Source organism: Leptodactylus fuscus, chromosome 2 (assembly GCF_031893055.1).
Source record: "Leptodactylus fuscus isolate aLepFus1 chromosome 2, aLepFus1.hap2, whole genome shotgun sequence".
NCBI lineage: Eukaryota > Metazoa > Chordata > Amphibia > Anura > Leptodactylidae > Leptodactylus > Leptodactylus fuscus.
In genome coordinates this window covers 73,047,644-73,066,014 of record NC_134266.1, presented here as the reverse complement: position 1 = coordinate 73,066,014, position 18,371 = coordinate 73,047,644, and the positions used below count along the sequence as shown (strand labels likewise).

The 18,371-nt window shown below is 40.4% G+C and overlaps 2 protein-coding genes across 12 annotated transcripts in view; one reads left to right on the top strand and one right to left on the bottom strand.

Moving 5' to 3' along the window:
- The window catches only part of CASK (calcium/calmodulin dependent serine protein kinase), a 211,070-nt gene that overhangs the window by 58,166 nt on the left and 134,533 nt on the right, over positions 1 to 18,371 (top strand). For all 11 annotated transcript variants that reach the window (XM_075264016.1, XM_075264013.1, XM_075264012.1 and 8 more), the window contains exons 4-5: positions 5,101 to 5,178; positions 11,776 to 11,848. In XM_075264016.1, coding sequence (XP_075120117.1) covers positions 5,101 to 5,178; positions 11,776 to 11,848 — 151 coding nt within the window. The remainder of the gene's footprint in view (positions 1 to 5,100; positions 5,179 to 11,775; positions 11,849 to 18,371) is intronic.
- GPR82 (G protein-coupled receptor 82) lies at positions 14,651 to 15,762 on the bottom strand. The gene has a single exon (XM_075266386.1). It carries the CDS (start codon positions 15,731 to 15,733, stop codon positions 14,651 to 14,653), a length of 1,083 nt encoding a protein of 360 aa, XP_075122487.1. The 5' UTR covers positions 15,734 to 15,762.

The following is an 18,371-nucleotide window of genomic DNA, read 5'->3' as shown; positions in this document are numbered from 1 at the left end:
AGAAATCCTCAGTGTTTCTGACTGTGATTGTTGGTGAGTTCAGATGTAATACAGAGAAGCAGAGGCTGGAATGCGGGTTTTGTCAAACTCTAATATCTCTGGCACTATGAAATGAAAAACTCTGGTTTTGGTGTTATGAGAGATGAGATCCTCACTCATATTACACTGAGGTTGCAGTTTTGCCTTTATTTCCGGTGTTGCCACTACCCTGTCCCTACTGTATCGGTGCCTTATGCTGCGCTGTATCCATTGTCCCTGCTGCTCTGAGATGAGTTAGGAGACGCCTGCTGCCCCCACCCCTGTCCCTACTGTATCGGTACCTGCTGCTGCGCCGCATCCATTGTCCCTGCTGCTCTGGGATGAGCTGGGATAGGCCCGCTGCCGCTACCCTGTCCCTACTGTATCGGTGCCTTATGCTGCGCTGTATCCATTGTCCCTGCTGCTCTGAGATGAGTTAGGAGACGCCTGCTGCCCCCACCCCTGTCCCTACTGTATCGGTACCTGCTGCTGCGCCGCATCCATTGTCCCTGCTGCTCTGGGATGAGCTGGGATAGGCCCGCTGCCGCTACCCTGTCCCTACTGTATCGGTGCCTTATGCTGCGCTGTATCCATTGTCCCTGCTGCTCTGGGATGAGCTGAGGGGGAGGCCTGCTGCTACCACCGCTGTCTCTATTGTATCAGTACCTGCTGCTGAGCTGTGCCGCATCCATTGTCCCTGCTGCTCTGGGATGAGATAGGAGAGGCCCGCTGCCACCACCACTGTCCCTACGGTATTGGTGCTGACAATGGTGGAAGCAAGTGGGCCTTTCCTAGCTCATCCCACAGCAGCAGTGATAATAGAGACATCGCAGCAGCAGGTACTGATATTTATTTATTTTTTGAATTCAACATTTTTTATTCAACATGTGAACTCTTGTTTATGAAAAATAAGATAAGACATCCCCTGAAATTAAGACCTAGCGTATCTTTAGGAGCAAAAATAAATATAAGACACAGTCTCATTTTGGGGGAAACATAGTATAAATGTCTCTAGTGTACAGAGCGCCTGTAACTACTTTCTTTCACTTGCCCTGGGCCATTTATTGACATCACCGCCTCTGACAGCATGTTTGTCCTATATGTTACTGCTACGCTTTTAGTTCACTGCAGAAATCCTTGCTAACTGTTCATTCCCATGGCAGGGCAGTGTACACTGCCGTGAAAGAGTCTGTATGTGTGTTGTTTGTTTTTGTGTAAGTCCAAGTGTACAAATTTGGGTAATCTGTTTTCATGGATCCTAGACTTGAATCTATGACTGGTTCTGTCATGGGCTGTTAAAACAATGGTCATGTGACAAAATCTTTGGGCCTAGCACATGAACAGAGAAACCTGTCATGTGAATAAGCACTAAAAATGTTGACAATACTTTTCTTTGTGTTATTTAATAATCCTTCATCAATAACCATCTTTATGTGCTTGGAAGTATGGGCATTATTCTAATCTTTGCACCACAGTATCCCACCAGAGTTTTGACCGTAGGTTGTCGAGCCTGAAAGCTTGAGAGATGAATTTAGCTGCAGCTCCTGTTCCCCATCAGGAAGTATTGTCCTCATAGCGATTACATTGTCAGATTGTGGTTGGGAGAGTGTTGCTAGTTCCTAGTATTGTTGGCACAGATGAGCAGTAATTTTACCCTTGCCCAAAAGGTGGCAGGCTTTATCTTTCAGTCCAGTAATGTGGACAGCCTGTTGATTTTTAACATGTTACTTAATTTGCATATTGACATGTCCTTCATCTCTTTAGATGTTTAATATTGTACACACTTAACTACAAAACATGATGTAAGTAGTGTTGTGTTTGCTGTACTGCAGACCTTATCCAGAACAAGCCTTGCCAAGCACTATACACATTGCAGCTAAATGTAATGTAATTAATCTGAAAAATAACCTGGAGGGGAAATAACAATAATTGTCATAGTCAGAAAAATCAAGAGCATTTTCAACACCATTTACTATTGCATGTATGCCAGAAAACTGTTGTGCCAGTTTTGCATGTTTGGCATTAAAGACGTGCCACTTGTTTCTGCTCATGACTTTTAAAGAAAGTGGCTGGGGCAGAGATGACGGCTGGATCTTGTACCTGTAGTGGAAAAGATTAGACTGGTGTAGGAAATGCCACTCTGAATCAATTTTCCCCATACTGTTTGAGTCCGTGACCTGATCTGAGTAAAAAAATAAAAACCAAAACTTTCAACTAAAGCACCAGCCCTGTAGAGGTGGAAATGTGTACTTATATATGGAAGTTTTGTGCCCTTTTTGAGAGCTGATATTCGGCTATCTCCAGCAGTCCCATAGAGAACGAGTGTAACAGGCATGCCTGTCTGCCGAGCTATTCCTAAGAGGAAACTGGACTACACATACTCGCCATTCAGACACTTAAGGGTCCATTCGCACGGAGGAAAATGGTGAGGAATGTGGTGTGAAATTTCAGCACTGAAACAAAAGCCCCCCCTAGCAGAAAAAGGAACCCATTGAAGTCAATGGGAGTTTTTCAGCGCCGAAATTCCACAACAAATTCCTCACCATTTTCCTCCATGGGCCACATGCGGTTTTATATACCGCTAGAAAGCCGGCTTTCACGTTCACTATCGGCTTTTCCATTCTGTGCCCCTGGTGAAGAGTTATCGGTGCCAGTACTGTAGCTCTTCACTGTCAGAAGGGCGTTTCTGACAGTCAGGGGAGACCTTCCTCACTGCTCAGCGTCATGGCAGGGTGATAAGCAATGACCTCTCTCACAGTACAGCACAATAGACGCTACTGTGAAAAAGGGTGTTCCTGTTAGACTGTCAGAAATGCCCTTCTGACAGTGAAGAGCTACGGTACCGGCACCTATAGCTCTTCACCGGGGGAACAGAACGGGAAAGCAGATAGTGCACTGAAATCAGCGCACTGTCAGCTTTCTAGTGTTGTATTAGGCTGGGTTCACACAAAGTATTTTGGTTCGTAATGTGGAACGTAGACACCGCGGGAACTTTTGCGGGCCGTATACGCTCCCTTTGTTTTCAATGGGAGCCAGTACCGTATACGCGGCGCTATTTTGCGGCCGCCGCAAAATCACGGCCGCAAAATAGCGCCGCGTATACGGTTCCGGCTCCCATTGAAAACAAAGGGAGCGTATATAATATATGGAGAGAAACCAAGCATGGACAAGCAGAAGCTTTACATACAACGAACACTGTGAAGTGTATATACCTATACACTCTGAATATAAGGGGCTGTTTTTACCAGCTGAAAATTTATATTTCTGTGAGAACATTTTTAATAGTCCTCTACAAAGTTACTTTTAACACACATCTTTTACTTTGGAGGAGTAATCTGGATTTATATTTTTTATGACCTATCTAGGCTATAATAAATAAGCCCGGGCCACCTCTTTAATAGTACGTTGTTGTGTGTGTTTTTTTAATTTATTTACTTTATTTTACCCGAAGTACTTTTTTCACTCCAAACTGTTCTACTGTTTCTCAATAAGTAAGTGCTGAGGAGCAGGAGCACTTGTTTTCTCAATGTCTTGTATATTGGAGACATCAGTCAAACTCCACCTACTAGTTCAGGGACAACTAAAAATTGACGACAGCGCAGAGGAGAAAACTGCTTAAAAATGCAGAAGTCACAATGGTCAGAAATATAGTTACTCCTAATGTGTACACACTGCAGGTCATCCTGAAAAGTCATCCAAATGGTTGGTTAGACTATAAATGTTGCTACTTACTGTAACTACTAACCGATTTGTTGGAATGACATATTGTATAACCCTCCTATGTATACTTCTAGAAGAGTGTGGCATGAGGCAGAGAGACTTTATATAGTCTATAGCTCACCATTTTGTTAAGCTGGGTTCACACTAGCGTCGGTGTCCGTCAGCTAGTGTACGATGTTAATGTCCGCGGAAGATTTTAGCATCAGACACTAGCTGAGTCCGTTACAATTTGCATTATTTTAAATAGGACGTCATGTCGTGTCCGTGGGTGTTCTTAAGTGTCCATGTACATGTAGGATTTAGCTGTCCGCTTGAAAAATCGGACATCTTTGTAAACGGACACTTAAAGGGGTATTCCCATGTACATAACTATTTTTTAAATTTGTAGATAATTAAAAGTTAACCATTTTTGCAAATATAAGTAATTAAACATTTTGCAGAGTTTTAAAGATTTTCTCTACATATCTTGTGGTGACAGTTCTGTTGTCTTGATCGGTTGCCAGTGGATACGAACATGAATGCAGGAACTTTCGAAGGTCAGAAAATCAGCCATGATGTCCTTATTGTGGTCGGGATATCTTCTCATATATGTAGTGTCCCTGCCTGATAACCCTGCTACAATAAAAAAAAAATCATAGCTGGGTTCCTGACAAGTCCCAGACCATAGAAAGTTTCTGCAAGTTAGAGAAAATTTTTAAAACTTTGCAGAATTTTTAATTAATTATGTTTACAAAAATGTTTAACTTTTAATTATCCACAAATATAGATATGATTATGTACATGGGAATATCCCTTTAAGGACTCTAAAGGACACTACATGAAGTCCCATTTAAAATAATGCAAATTGTAACGGACGCAGCTAGTGTCCGATGCTAAAATCTTCCGCGGACCTTAGCATCGGACACTAGCTGTCGGACACCGACGCTAGTGTGAACGCCCCCTTACTGAGCTGTATTTCTTATCACCGTACTATTTTTATTCACACATCAACACTCCTAGTGTATACACTTTGCCTTTTTTCTTTGCAAGCTTCATAAGTGAATTTGATTGATTTTGCTTCACTAAAAGTGCCGTCAGCTCAAATTATATCTGTGTATTTAGGTGAAATGAATTGCTGTAAAAATAGAACATGGATATCAATTGGAAGACCCTTTGTAATGGGTTTCTGCATTTGTTACTCTATAGCAAGTCATTTTGGTCATAAAGATAGTTTGTTACCCTTACAATTCCTGATACGACAACTTTTCCTTGCACTCTGGAGTAGTTAATGAAATATTCAGATCCGGTATGTTTACAAGTGTATTTCTGTAAAACCTCCGACAACTCTTTCGTCCCTAACAGACCTTTATTCTCTTATTACAGCATGGATGGAGCAGACTTGTGCTTCGAAATTGTGAAGAGAGCTGATGCTGGTTTTGTGTACAGCGAAGCAGTTGCCAGGTAGGTTACCATTGCAAAAAGTTTACTGCCTTCATACTTAATTCACATGGTTGTACTTAAATCTTGTAGTAGAGTAAAGGGATCTATGTCTTTAGATACCTTCATGTATGTCGTACTTGTGAACCAACTACTACTGTCCTCATGACTGTGGTGTCTGAGTCGGGCTAGTTTTGGGTGAAGTAGATCAGAAAAAAGTTACAAACTCCAGCTGCAAAATAAAATTATGATTTGTATAGTATTAATACACAACTTGTTGCAGATTTACTTTCATACGAATATAATCACTGGCTTTTTTTTTTTTCTTCCTTAACTTGCCGCTTCTGGCTGACTATGGCTGCCAGCCATTTATGAATGAGTCACAGTTGGGTTGTGGAAATGAGTCGGTGGTTTGGCCTACTGACTGCACAGACCCAAATGTAATTCTAATAAAACAGCGTTTACTTAAAGGGGTATTCCTATGAACATAATCATATCCATATTTATATATTTATATAAGACATCCTGATAATAGATGTCAGTGTGTTTTTGTTAGTTTTTGGGTTTTGTCTTTTTTCTTTTTTTTTTTTTTTTTTAAATTGTGCAGATATTGTAAGTAATTGTTATATTTTTCATTGATAACAAAGGAAACTTAACTTGCTCTGAAACTCTTCACACACCGCATCTAAAGCAGTGACCGTTTCCACTTTTCACCCTCAAAAATGGTTCCCCCAACGCAGATCTTACAAATGAAAGTTGAGGATGCTGCAAGGCTGTACCATACATGTTTCATACATTGCAGGAACTGCATACTTACATTGCTGCTTCATATGCCTCGGTCTAATGTGTCCTCCATGTTATCGCCTTTTTTGGAGTCTTACATTCAGTGTTTTCCTTAGTGACAGCAAGATCTGGTTTCCTGAATATAATGGTAATAAGCCTGAAAATCTGGTATTTATGGTAAATGTCTGCTTCATTATTCTGTCTGATAATTCTAGAAAATATTGAATTTCTGATCTCCCACATAAGTGTGCTTATTTGGATGTGAGCACATTGATATGCCAACTAGCCATCTGTGCACAAACTCGATCCATTTCCATGTTTCTAAGATGGAGATTTCCCCCCACCCATCTGTGTTTTATCCATTAACAAAGGATGGGTTGTTGCAGAGGATGAAGACGTTGAGTAACCCATTTTTGGTCACATTTTCCTACGTATATATCGCCTTAAATAAATCTTCATTTTGTGTGCTTTAAGGCTTGACCTGAATGTCATATGTCTTAGTTAGTTATAAATGTGTTTCTTCATCTTGCAGGGGATAGTTGATCAGCCAATGCTATAGGTGTGAATTTACACAGTGGACATATTGCAGAGATTCCTGTCCTATCCCATTCATTTGAATGTGACTTGCAGAAAATCGTGTCATTCACACAAATTGACGAAGGGTTGTTTTTTGTTTGTTTTTTTTACTGGCAGAAATTTGGTCTGAGTTAATTCATCCCAATTCTCTGTTCATTGCTTCTATAGGATTGGGAAAAAATGGCTGTTTTTTTCCAAAATAGATCACCCACACCGCATCGATTTCTGTAGAGCTATGGTGACTTACTGGACACGACTGATCATCCACTGACTCTTTTTGACTGTCTTGTCAGTTTTTCAAAGCTTCCTTATATTTACCCATGAGGAATTATTAGTGTAACGTTTGACCAATGCCATCTAGATTTGGACATTTATGAAGGTTACTTTGTACTTTGTCTATGGGCTTGTACATATACAGTACACTTTAAAGCGTAACTAAACTTTTGGATTTCTTTTTGATTTTCTGGTAGTATTTGTGTTTCTTACAAATTCTGTAATATATTTTATTAACAGGTTTTGCCTCCTTTCTGTGAAATCCAGCATCTTATTCTTCCCCTTAATTCTTTTTTGAGATCAGGTCCCGCCTCTCACCCAGTAACTGTGTATGGAATACACGGCTGTGTAAAATGCAGAGAAAATGATGGTAGGGCAGAGTCACTTCATAACAGTTATATATCAGGTGTTATATGACAGAAGAGAATCTCCTTTATAACACTAAGTTCCATATATGTATTATTTCCAGAGATCTCACTGGTTGAAAACAGTCAAAATTTGGATTTTTCTATTCTGTGTATTATGCAGCTGCATATAAATATCCTAATCTCAACACTGTTCAACCAGTAATGTCTGGAAATAATATTGATACCACTGAATTGTTAGTGTCATATGAAATTGGAAAACTTCCTCTTCCATATGACACCAACAGCAAGTAATGTTATGTTTCATAACTGCACTAACTTGCAAAGAGGTGCGGCTTCATCAGCTAGAGCGGTGCTCAGGGACCTAATGGGGACACCTCCTGTACGCCATGTGCCTAATTTGCGTAATGGATAGAAGGGAATTTTCTCAGCATTCTCAATCATTTAAAGATATGATATTTCTCAGTGTTAGGGGATCTAGATCACTATAAGGGCAGTTTAAATAGGCTGGGCAGGTGATGGATTCACTTTAAACACTTTCTATATATCATTTATTGAACCCCTCATTCATTTAACCTCAATGGTTTTCTTTTCTTCTTAACTCATTTATACCCATACAGTATCTCTTACAGAATGTGTATAAGGTAAGATGCTTTTAACCCATTCCCAACATCTACCGTAAGAATACCTTTTTATGTTTCAGAGCCCCAGGGATGCTGAGAAAAGTACTTTTATTTTTTATTCAGATGGGGATCTCGGAGCACAGGAGGAGGTTTCTTCTATTAATGAGCATTACTGTATCATCACTAAACACGCCCATCCTGCATTCAGCTCCTCCCTCTGGTCAGTGTGCACTCACCCCTGCACTGAATACAGGATGGGCAAGTTTAGTGATGATGCAGCAGAGTACAGAAAAAGAAGAAAGCCTCCCTGTGCCCCAAGATCCTCATTTGAGTAAAGAACTCTGTATCCCTGGGGCTCTGAAACATAAGAAAGGTATTGGTTTTATTCTGCTAACAGCATCTACTGCATTATGGGAGCAGTTTATAGTAGCTGGGGGCAGTGATGGACTCCCTTTAATCTTAGGCAATCAGATGGGAAAACCTTCCGAATAAAAAAAAAAATGAGGACAAATCCAATAATATACAGTCCTATGAAAAAGTTTGGGCACCCCTATTAATCTTAATAATTTTTAGTTCTAAATATTTTGGTGTTTGCAGCAGCCATTTCAGTTTGATATATCTAATAACTGATGGACACAGTAATATTTCAGGATTGAAATGAGGTTTATTGTACTAACAGAAAATGTGCAATATGCATTAAACCAAAATTTGACCGGTGCAAAAGTATGGGCACCTCAACAGAAAAGTGACATTAATATTTAGTAGATCCCTCCTTTTGCAAAGATAACAGCCTCTAGTCGCTTCCTGTAGCTTTTAATCAGTTCCTGGATCCTGGATGAAGGTATTTTGGACCATTCCTCTTTACAAAACAATTCAAGTTCAGTTAAGTTTGATGGTCGCCGAGTATGGACAGCCCGCTTCAAATCATCCCACAGATGTTCAATGATATTCAGGTCTGGGGACTGGGATGGCCATTCCAGAACATTGTAATTGTTCCTCTGCATGAATGCCTGAGTCGATTTGGAGCAGTGTTTGGACATTGTATTGCTGAAATATCCATCCACGGCGTAACTTCAACTTCGTCACTGATTCTTGTACAGTATTCTCAGGAATCTGCTGATACTGAGTGGAATCCATGCGACCCTCAACTTTAACAAGATTCCCAGTGCCGGTATTGGCCACACAGCCCCAAAGCATGATGAAACCTCCATCAAATTTTACAGTGGGTAGCAAGTGTTTTTCTTGGAATGCTGTTTTTTTGGACACCATGCATAACTCCTTTTTGTATGACCAAACAACTCAATCTTTGTTTCATCAGTGCACTGGTCCTTCTTCCAAAATGAAGCTGGCTTGTCCAAATGTGCTTTTGCATACCTCAGGCGACTCTGTTTGTGGCGTGTGTGCAGAAACAGCTTCTTTCTCATCACTCTCCCATACAGCTTCTCCTTGTGCAAAGTGCGCTGTATTGTTGACCAATGCACAGTGACACCATCTGCAGCAAGATGATGCTGCAGCTCTTTGGAGGTGGTCTGTGGATTGTCCTTGACTGTTCTCACCATTCTTCTTCTCTGCCTTTCTGATATTTTTCTTGGCCTGCCACTTCTGGGCTTAACAAGAACTATCCCTGTGGTCTTCCATTCCCTTACTATGTTCCTCACAGTGGAAACTGACGGGTTAAATCTCTGAGACAACTTTTTGTATCCTTCCCCTGAACAACTATGTTGAACAATCTTTGTTTTCAGATCATTTGAGAGCGGGCTGTCCATGCTCAGCGACCATCAAACTTAACTGAACTTGAATTGTTTTGTAAAGAGGAATGGTCCAAAATCCCTTCATCCAGGATCCAGGAACTGATTAAAAGCTAAAGGAAGTGACTAGAGGCTGTTATCTTTGCAAAAGGAGGATCTACTAAATATTAATGTCACTTTTCTGTTGAGGTGCCCATACTTTTGCACCGGTCAAATTTTGGTTTAATGCATATTGCACATTTTCTGTTAGTACAATAAACCTCATTTCAATCCTGAAATATTACTGTGTCCATCAGTTATTAGATATATCAAACTGAAATGGCTGCTGCAAACACCAAAATATTTAGAACTAAAAATGATTAAGATTAATAGGGGTGCCCAAACTTTTTCATAGGACTGTAGTAGGACAACATGGACATGATGGTAATTTCATGTGGATTTATTAAAAACTGCTGCTGTTCTAGCTATAGGCAGAATGGTTTAAACTCTTATTCACTCAACATATTTTTGCATCAGTATTTGTAGGTCAAAACCAGAAGTGGAGACTACACTGAGATAAGGTATAATGGAAAGATTTGCACCTGTTCTGTTGTTTGAACCCACTCCAGGTTTTAGCTTACAAACACTGATGCAAAACACTGACATGTGAACCAAGCCTTAGGTCAAGTTCACGTTTGTTCTATCAATTCCGTTTTCCCCTTTCATTAGAAGAGCAGAAGAACAGAGTTCAAGCTGTGAAGGATCTGTGATACAGCTGACACCAATTGTGCTCGGCTGATTAATAATGGAGTCTGTTTCTTCATAGTGTCAATCACTTTTCTGTCAGGATTTGCAACACAGATGTGAACAAAACCTTTGCTATAGCTTTCCTCAAGGTTTTAGAGAAACCATAGTTTTAAAAAGCACCAGACTCGGGGAGAAGTGTCCGCTCAGCTCTTATGGCTAAATCTTTCTAAAGAGCGGACAGCATGAACACATTGACAGGTTCCATTTAAACAAGACTTATCTTGTTCCCTTTTTACTTGTAGATGAAGCAGTAGAAGGTGTCTTCAATTATTTGTGCTGGTTTTTTGTTATTTTTTTAATCCATATAGTGGCTTGCAAAAGTATTCAAAGCATTCATGGCAAAGCTACGCGTTTCGGGACTAGCATGTCCCTTCTTCATGGCATAAGGAAGGGACACGCTAATCCCGAAATGCGTAGTTTTGCCGTGAAGTAACCAACTCCTTGTAGTTACGATGTAACTTTGTACTTGGATGGAGATAAAAGTTATTTTTTATACTTACCTTTGAATTAATGAGAATCCTAGCGGGTTGACGCTGGGTTTTATAATTTTTGAACAATTATCTGCTATTTTGTGTTGGTTATCACTTAAAATCTCAGTGAAATGCATTTAATTTTGTGGTTGTAAGGTGACAAAATGTGAAAAAGCTCAAGAGGTGTGAAAACTTTTACAAAGAACTAGAAAAGTTCAAATCTGTGGAGATGTTTATGTCACAGGCTGATTTATCTGTTACAACTTAAAGGGTTATTCTAAATATGCCACTGTGCTTTCTGTACTAATTTCTGACATCGGTATTTCAGGATTTTTGCTTGCATCAATTCAATAGGAACTTTTGTAGAGGAGTGTAGGTATTGTATAATGCACCTCCTATTAAGTGCACTGTAATAAGACTCATGACTGTGTTACCTGGGCAGACTCATCTGCTGCGAATAAAGCTGGCCCTGCATATCGGACATTACACTACTGAAGGGGCAGATTTTGAATGTCTGGGAGCAATAATTCCTATATAAATTTGTGAATGTTTGTTCTACACAGTCAACCATCAACTTAAGTTGGTTGCCACCAAATTTGGTTGTGTTGGATTTTTTTTCCACACCCTCTGCAGTAATTGATTGTATATGGCTACTGACAGACCTGTGGGCTCTTTGTGTATTATGGGCATGTGTATGTACTATTAACACACCCATAAATTGTTGATTTTTGTAAGTGTTTGGGGTAGTGTAAGGTCCCTTGTTTTTGCTGTGTTTACAACAGTTGTCAAATGTACAAATGATCAACAAATTAACGAAAAATAGCCATCAAATGTCTGATGTGTGTTGCCAGTTTTAACCATGAAAGTTCTTACTCACTATGAAAAATCTTGAGCGCAATAAGGAATCCATACAGGAAGTACCCCTTTAATTCTGTGTAAGTTGGGAAGATATGAGGCTTGGCTACATCCCTTATGTTTTTGTTTTGTCTCTTTACAGTCACTACATGCGACAGATTCTAGAAGCTTTGCGCTACTGTCACGATAATAATATCATTCACAGAGATGTAAAGGTAAGAGATGTAATTATTTGTGACATATCCAAGAAGAGTACGGTATATTCTTTTGGGGACTTTCAGTTAAATTGTATATTTTCTTTTTTACAAGTCTTACCATTATTAGCACCACACGTCTGAATGGTGTGTTTGCAGCCGGATGATCACCTGACTTAAAGGGGTTGGCCACTTTCAGACCAAGATTGAGAGACCAATGTTACTGTTTGTATAATAAAAAGTTATACAATTTTCAAATAGAAGGTCTGTATCATTTCCTCACAGTTTTCAAGATCTCTGCTGGTTGTTAATCATTCTGTTGCTTCTAAAGTTCTGATCATGGTCATGTGATTTACAGTCTATGGTCATGTGATGGACACACAGGTGCATAGCTCGTTATGAGGCAGAAATCTGATTACTGTGCTGTGACTATAACGAGCTGTGCACCTGTGTGTACATCACATGACCATGGACTGTACATCACATGACCATGGACTGTACATCACATGACTGTGGTCATAATTTTATCCACTGGAAGTAAGCAGGATGAATGACCGCAAGCAGAGATCTAGAAAACTGTGAGGAATTGATGCAGAAAGTATATTGGAAAATTGTACAACTTTTTATTATACAAACAATAACATTTGTCTCTGAATATTTGTCTGAAAGTGGCCATCCCCTTTAACATATTTATCTAGAATATACACTCAATCAGTCCAGTTTGTGAATCCGATTTTGTAAAAGATCTGAAAAAGGAGTAACTACTAGTCAATATTGATCTGCAGTCATAAATTTTCTTTGAACTTGTGTGGGACCTCTTATCCCCCTCTGTAGCTGCTGTCTTCTTCAAGTGATATAGTTCTTCTGTAACTGACTTGTATGGACACTGGACAGCTGGTATGTGAGTGGTCAGCTGATAAGTGATGGGATAATCAGTGCAAGTTTTAATCAAGTTAATTTTGGTAACTGGGCTTCTTAGGGTCAGTTCACTTGGAAGAATTTGCTGCAGATTCCGAATTCGGTGCAGATTCCTCCAAAATCATCCTCCCATTGTTTTCAATGGGAGGCAGTGATCACAACAGGACGTGGAAAAAAGAAGCATCCTGCTCGATCTTACTGCAGATTCTGCTGCTCGGTACGCCTTCCTGATTAGGCCGGGCCTAATCAGGAGTGGGATGCCACGATGGAATGCTGATGTATTGCATTTGCATCCCGTCGTGGCTAGTCCGCACGAAAATACCGGTAGCGGAAAATGAAGAAGAATTTCCTTTCATTTTACGCCATGTGAACGGACCCTTATTACAACTTGCAGGAGTCCTACTGAGCCTGTTGCCCAAAACTCACCAAACCCTAGAGCTGGCTCTGGGTATTACGTCTGAAACATTCCTGCAGTATACATAAGTTGTGTTTGCTGCCATACCAGTAGACTTGAGAGGCTCCATTCATACAACTATATTATGTCTTTGTTCAGCATGGCAGTGCACAGAGGCGTTTTATCAGCTCGGCATATAGAGGAATGCTTAGTATGTACCATCTTAGTAACAAGACCATATTGAAAGCACATGCTTGTTCTCAATCTTCTTAATTTATACTTAAAAATGCAAATAAGTCCTGGAATGTGGAGAGGAAATAAATAAATGGTGTCTAAAGGATTGTGCTAGTAGGACAGGGACTAAGTTTTAGATTGCTAGTGGTCTGACTGCCATGACCCCCAGTGATGAAAGAAATGGAGGATCGAAAGCTCCCCTATGCTTACTCTTTGTGAATGGAGCACCAGTACTCTTACTTGACTGGTGCTCCATTCACTTCTATGGTGCTGCCAAGCCTGCATTCCTGAATAGCACAACCCCTTTAAGGCGTCGTACTATTGACTAAGAGTTTAGTGCATGAATTTCCGTGAAACCTGTATCTCACTTTGTGTATACAGAATCAATCTTATAAAAAATTGTTCATATGCTTTATTATGAAATTGTGTCTTACTAATATATATTAGAGAGTGAAAGCTTCTTCATGCAAATGCGCTGTAAGACTGAGTGCATAAGCTGTTTCTTGCAAGCTTTCAACACAAAAAAAAAAAATACATTTTCCGTGTTCCTCCTCTAGAGAGAAGTCTGTGGGAAAAATGGTCTCAAACCTTGAGCAGGAAAAGCCCCAAAACACTGTGCAGAAACCACAGTGTTTTTTTCTTAAAAATATTGCAAGAAACCACCCTAAAAGTGAAGTTATATATATTTTTTTTTTCAACAAAATGTACAAAACATCTGCAACTCTGGCCTTAGCACTTCCTAGTCGCAAAGTCCCCCTTCCCCACACACAAGAGGTGTTGGTTTTGGTTACCACAGCAGTATATTTATACACAAGTTCCCCTCTCTATTTACTGAAAACAGCTTCATCCCACCATTGTGGTAACATCTTATAACAGTTATATTGTCTCGTGCTAGCGTATTTCTAGCCCTAAGACATTTGATGATGTTTTTTTTGTATCTGCCATGTTTCGCCAGTGTCCCGGTGCTCGGTTTGGCTCCATGTAGTAATTGCATTTATGAGGGCTTCACCTCTTTCCAGCTGTCATGTTCCCTCCCCAAATGTCCTCATGTTAAAGAAACAGAAGATCATTTTAGTCAGCTTTCGCAGCCTCTGATCTTCTGCCCATGGCAAGCGTTCAATTTTTCATGTGTTGGTATTCATAAGGCTGTGTAACGTCTGTACTCTTGCCTAGTTTGGCTGCTTTTCGGCTTGGATATCCTTTATGTTTGCAGAAAGCTTGTTCTTCATTATTAGCAGTTTCTGGTCTGACATGTAGAAATCTGCTGTGTGAAGTCCTTAAGAGCCCGATTCCTTGGTAACTACGCTTTGCGTAATCCTCACGGATGCTGATGGTTGCAAACTAGTGTGGTTGTTTGCCATCGATGAACTGACTTCTTCAACACTAGCGGTTTTTTTCCAAAATTGTAGAAAGTTCTTTTTAAAGGTGTTGTCTAAGCATAGATAAACAATGGGGTCTGTACAGCTTCTGAACTCCGCAAGACACAAACAACAATTTTTAACTTCAAGCAATGCACTTAGCGTTTGGTAACCATGCGACTGGTCAAATCCTACCAGGACAATCTTGGAGAGGTGATAGGGCATGAAGCAGAGCAGGAGTAAAGCCACGATCATGATGATGTTGCTCTTTACTTTGCTGTGAACCAGATGCTTTTCTCCAATGCAGCTGTTGGCCTGAAGCTGTTGTATATGCTTTATAAAAAAGTAGTAAAACAACAAAACAACCAGGAGGAAAATAAAGAAGCAAATAGATTCCACAAATGAACTAATCTTGTACGCGTGCTGAAAAGTGTCCAGTTCTTTATCAATGCAGTGTTTATCCGGTGCAGAATCCTGGTTTACCAGAAAAAGTATTAGGTTAGGGCATAGCAAAACAAGCCAGACCCCAACACAAAGGAAAAGGGCAAATTTGGGGTTACGGAAGGCTTTAAGAATTTGTCCAAAAATAACTTTTTCGTATGCGGTGTGGGGTTTAGCCTGCATGTGCGTTTTATGTCTTAATAGCATAGCATATCGACTGACTGCAATCCAGCAGAAGATGGTGATGCTCACACACATGCTGCTATGTGCAAGTAAGCTCGCGCCTTGATAGACAATAGAGCATAGGACAGAGTTGTAGGCCCAGTACTGTGCCGAGCTGTAGTAAACTATCTGGAAGGGCATGCCACTAGATACAATCATGTTAGAGATGGCAAGGTTTATAAGGTAGATATGCGTAGATGTCTTTCGACTCAGTCTTTTGAATGTCACAAGAGTCATGATATTTCCAGAGATGCTTGGCAAAAACATCAAGGCGTAAATCACCGGTAGAGCGGTGGAAGTAACGGCACTAAAGGTGAAGCTTACGGTAGCATTACTCATGCTTTCTGGAGGTGCTCTACAAACAAAGAGAAGGGTTTGTAAAAACTGCACATGTACATGAATGGCACTAGAATATTCAACAATTTAATTAAGAAACTCCATTAGCCATTGACATATTACAACTCGCGCTTTCACGCTAGTTTTCAGGAGCTACCCTACATTTCATGTATAGCTCGCACAAAAAAACTAGGCATAGAGTTCCATTCTGGTCAACAGGTGCATGCTTTATTAAAGGGATTCTACCATTAAAACCTCTTTTTGTGGATAAGATGTTGGAATCGCCTTTAGAAAGGCTATTCGTCTCTTACCTTTAGATGTGATCTCCGCCGCGCCGTTCCTTAGAAATACCGTTTTTTACCGGTATGTAAATTAGTTCTCTGGCAGCGATGGAGGCTTCTCCAATGAAAATGCGCTGAAAATGCAATGGGGGCATCTCTACTGCTGCTTGAGAACACGATCCTGCGACGCCTCTATCTTCGGCTGGATCCTCCCCTTCTCTGTCGTCTTCCTCCTGCATCACCTCTAGCGCCTGTGTAGTTGGCTCTGCCAGTGAGACACTAGTAGAGCCGACTGCGCATGCCGGCCGGCGGCCATTTTTGGGAGGCCGCTCTTGCTCTTGTAGTTCAATAAATGGTCGCCGGCTGGCATTCGCCCTCAGCTCTGCTGGTGTCTCACTGGCAGAGCCAACTGCGCAAGCGTCGGAGGTGATGCAGGAGGAAGACGAGAGAGAAGGGGAGGATCCAGCCAAAGATAGAGGCGTCGCAGGATCGTGTTCTCAAGCAGCAGTGGAGACGCCCCCATCGCATTTTCAGCGCTGGGGCCCACCCCCATCGCTGTGAGAGAACTAATTTGCATACCGGTAAAAACCGGTATTTCTAAGGAACAGCGCAGCAGAGATCACATCTAAAGGTAAGAGACGAATAACCTTTCTAAAGGCGATTCCAACATCTTATCCACAAAAAAAGAGGTTTTAATGGTAGAATCCCTTTAATGGGTTGGAGCCTCCATACCTTGCACCTGTCTTGCCCTTTATTAAGACTGGTACAAAACGCCAGTCTTAGTAAATCTGCCTCATTTTTCATGTTCTTCATAATTCTAACCCACATGCAAAGTGCATTCCCACTTGCTGATAGATATTTGTAGTGGCATAGCTTCTGACACACAATAGTTGCAGTCCATAACAATACACTGAATTGCTTTGAGATCCTTTTACAATTTTCAGGTGATGACCTATAAAGATGGGGCTCTGACATTTCTCGCCAAAATCCACAACATTCCCTAATATTTTAAACAAATCCTCATCACATCGTCACAACTTCTATCAGCTCACAATGACTTGTAATGTCATTTACTTGTAGAAGTCTATGAACGGTTTCTAAAACTGCTTCAATGGGAAACTGAAAGAAATTTTATCTGTTGAAGTTAATGGTATGTGGTCCGTCAAAGCCAGCTGTATGTAAGGGGACACAGCTGTATAAGGAGAAACTTCAGCAGAAGATCTATGAAATCTTGACATATTGGTAACTTTTACATTAATTCATGATTACATGGAGATGACATTTTGGTCCAGATTAGACTAGTGCAAATATACAAGTAGTGTTCTACATATAAAAATATAGGAAGCACTGGCTATACTGGTGATATTAACACTATACGCATCTGCAATGTTGTTTTTCTTTGGTATTTAGTTACACAATTTACCATTGGATGAATAGCTTGTACGGTGAGAACAGAAAATGCCATTTATGAAGATGCGTATTAAGAATTCCAAATACAGTGCAAAAGTAAACCTTACAAGTAGGGATGGTGTATTTACTTACAGCTAGTGATGCCTCATCCAGCTTTAGACAGGAACTGAAGTTATAGAAGCCACAGAGTCTATTTGCTGTACTTCTCTCACAAACCACTCCTTACATGACTGAAGTTGCAATTTGTATTTGCTGATTTTCTGCAGAAATCTTCTTCTTAACTGCCTATTGATGATTCTAATGATTACATTTCCGCACTGTGCAGGAAGTCACTACTTCAGGGAAAGTCTGGATTTCAGCAAGGCCTCACTTCTGGAAAAGCTTTGTCCAGGCAGGTCCAGGATTTTTCTGTAGACTATAACAAAGGGTTTGCTCAGACAATGACTGGATTGCATGAGAAACCCTGTTTCTAATGTACTTGAGTGGATTTTTTTGTATCGCAATTAAAACACCCTTGGACTAGGCCCCATGTGGCATAAAACATCACGATTCACCTGTGGCGTATATGCTACGGAGAAAAGCAGCATTTTAGAGTCACAGAAAAGTGGATGGGATTCTAGAGAATCTAGAGAATTCTAGAGAATCCCATCCAACAAAGAGAATCCCATCCCCACTTTGTTGGAACATACACAGTGTGGACACGCAGCTAAACAGCAGTGGTTTTGGAGATCGCTACATGTCAATTACATCATCGGAAACACCGGCATTTTTCCTATAGATATAATTGAAGCAGAAAGTCCACAGAGGAAAACTCTGCAAGCTTTCTGTCAAAAGTGCTGCGGGGAGAACTGCAATGCGTTGCAGCCGTGTTTTCTCCTGCAGCATTTTTTTGCCTTAGCCTTAATATGTTTTAATTGTTTACTTGTACTATTAAACTAACTTGTTTTTTT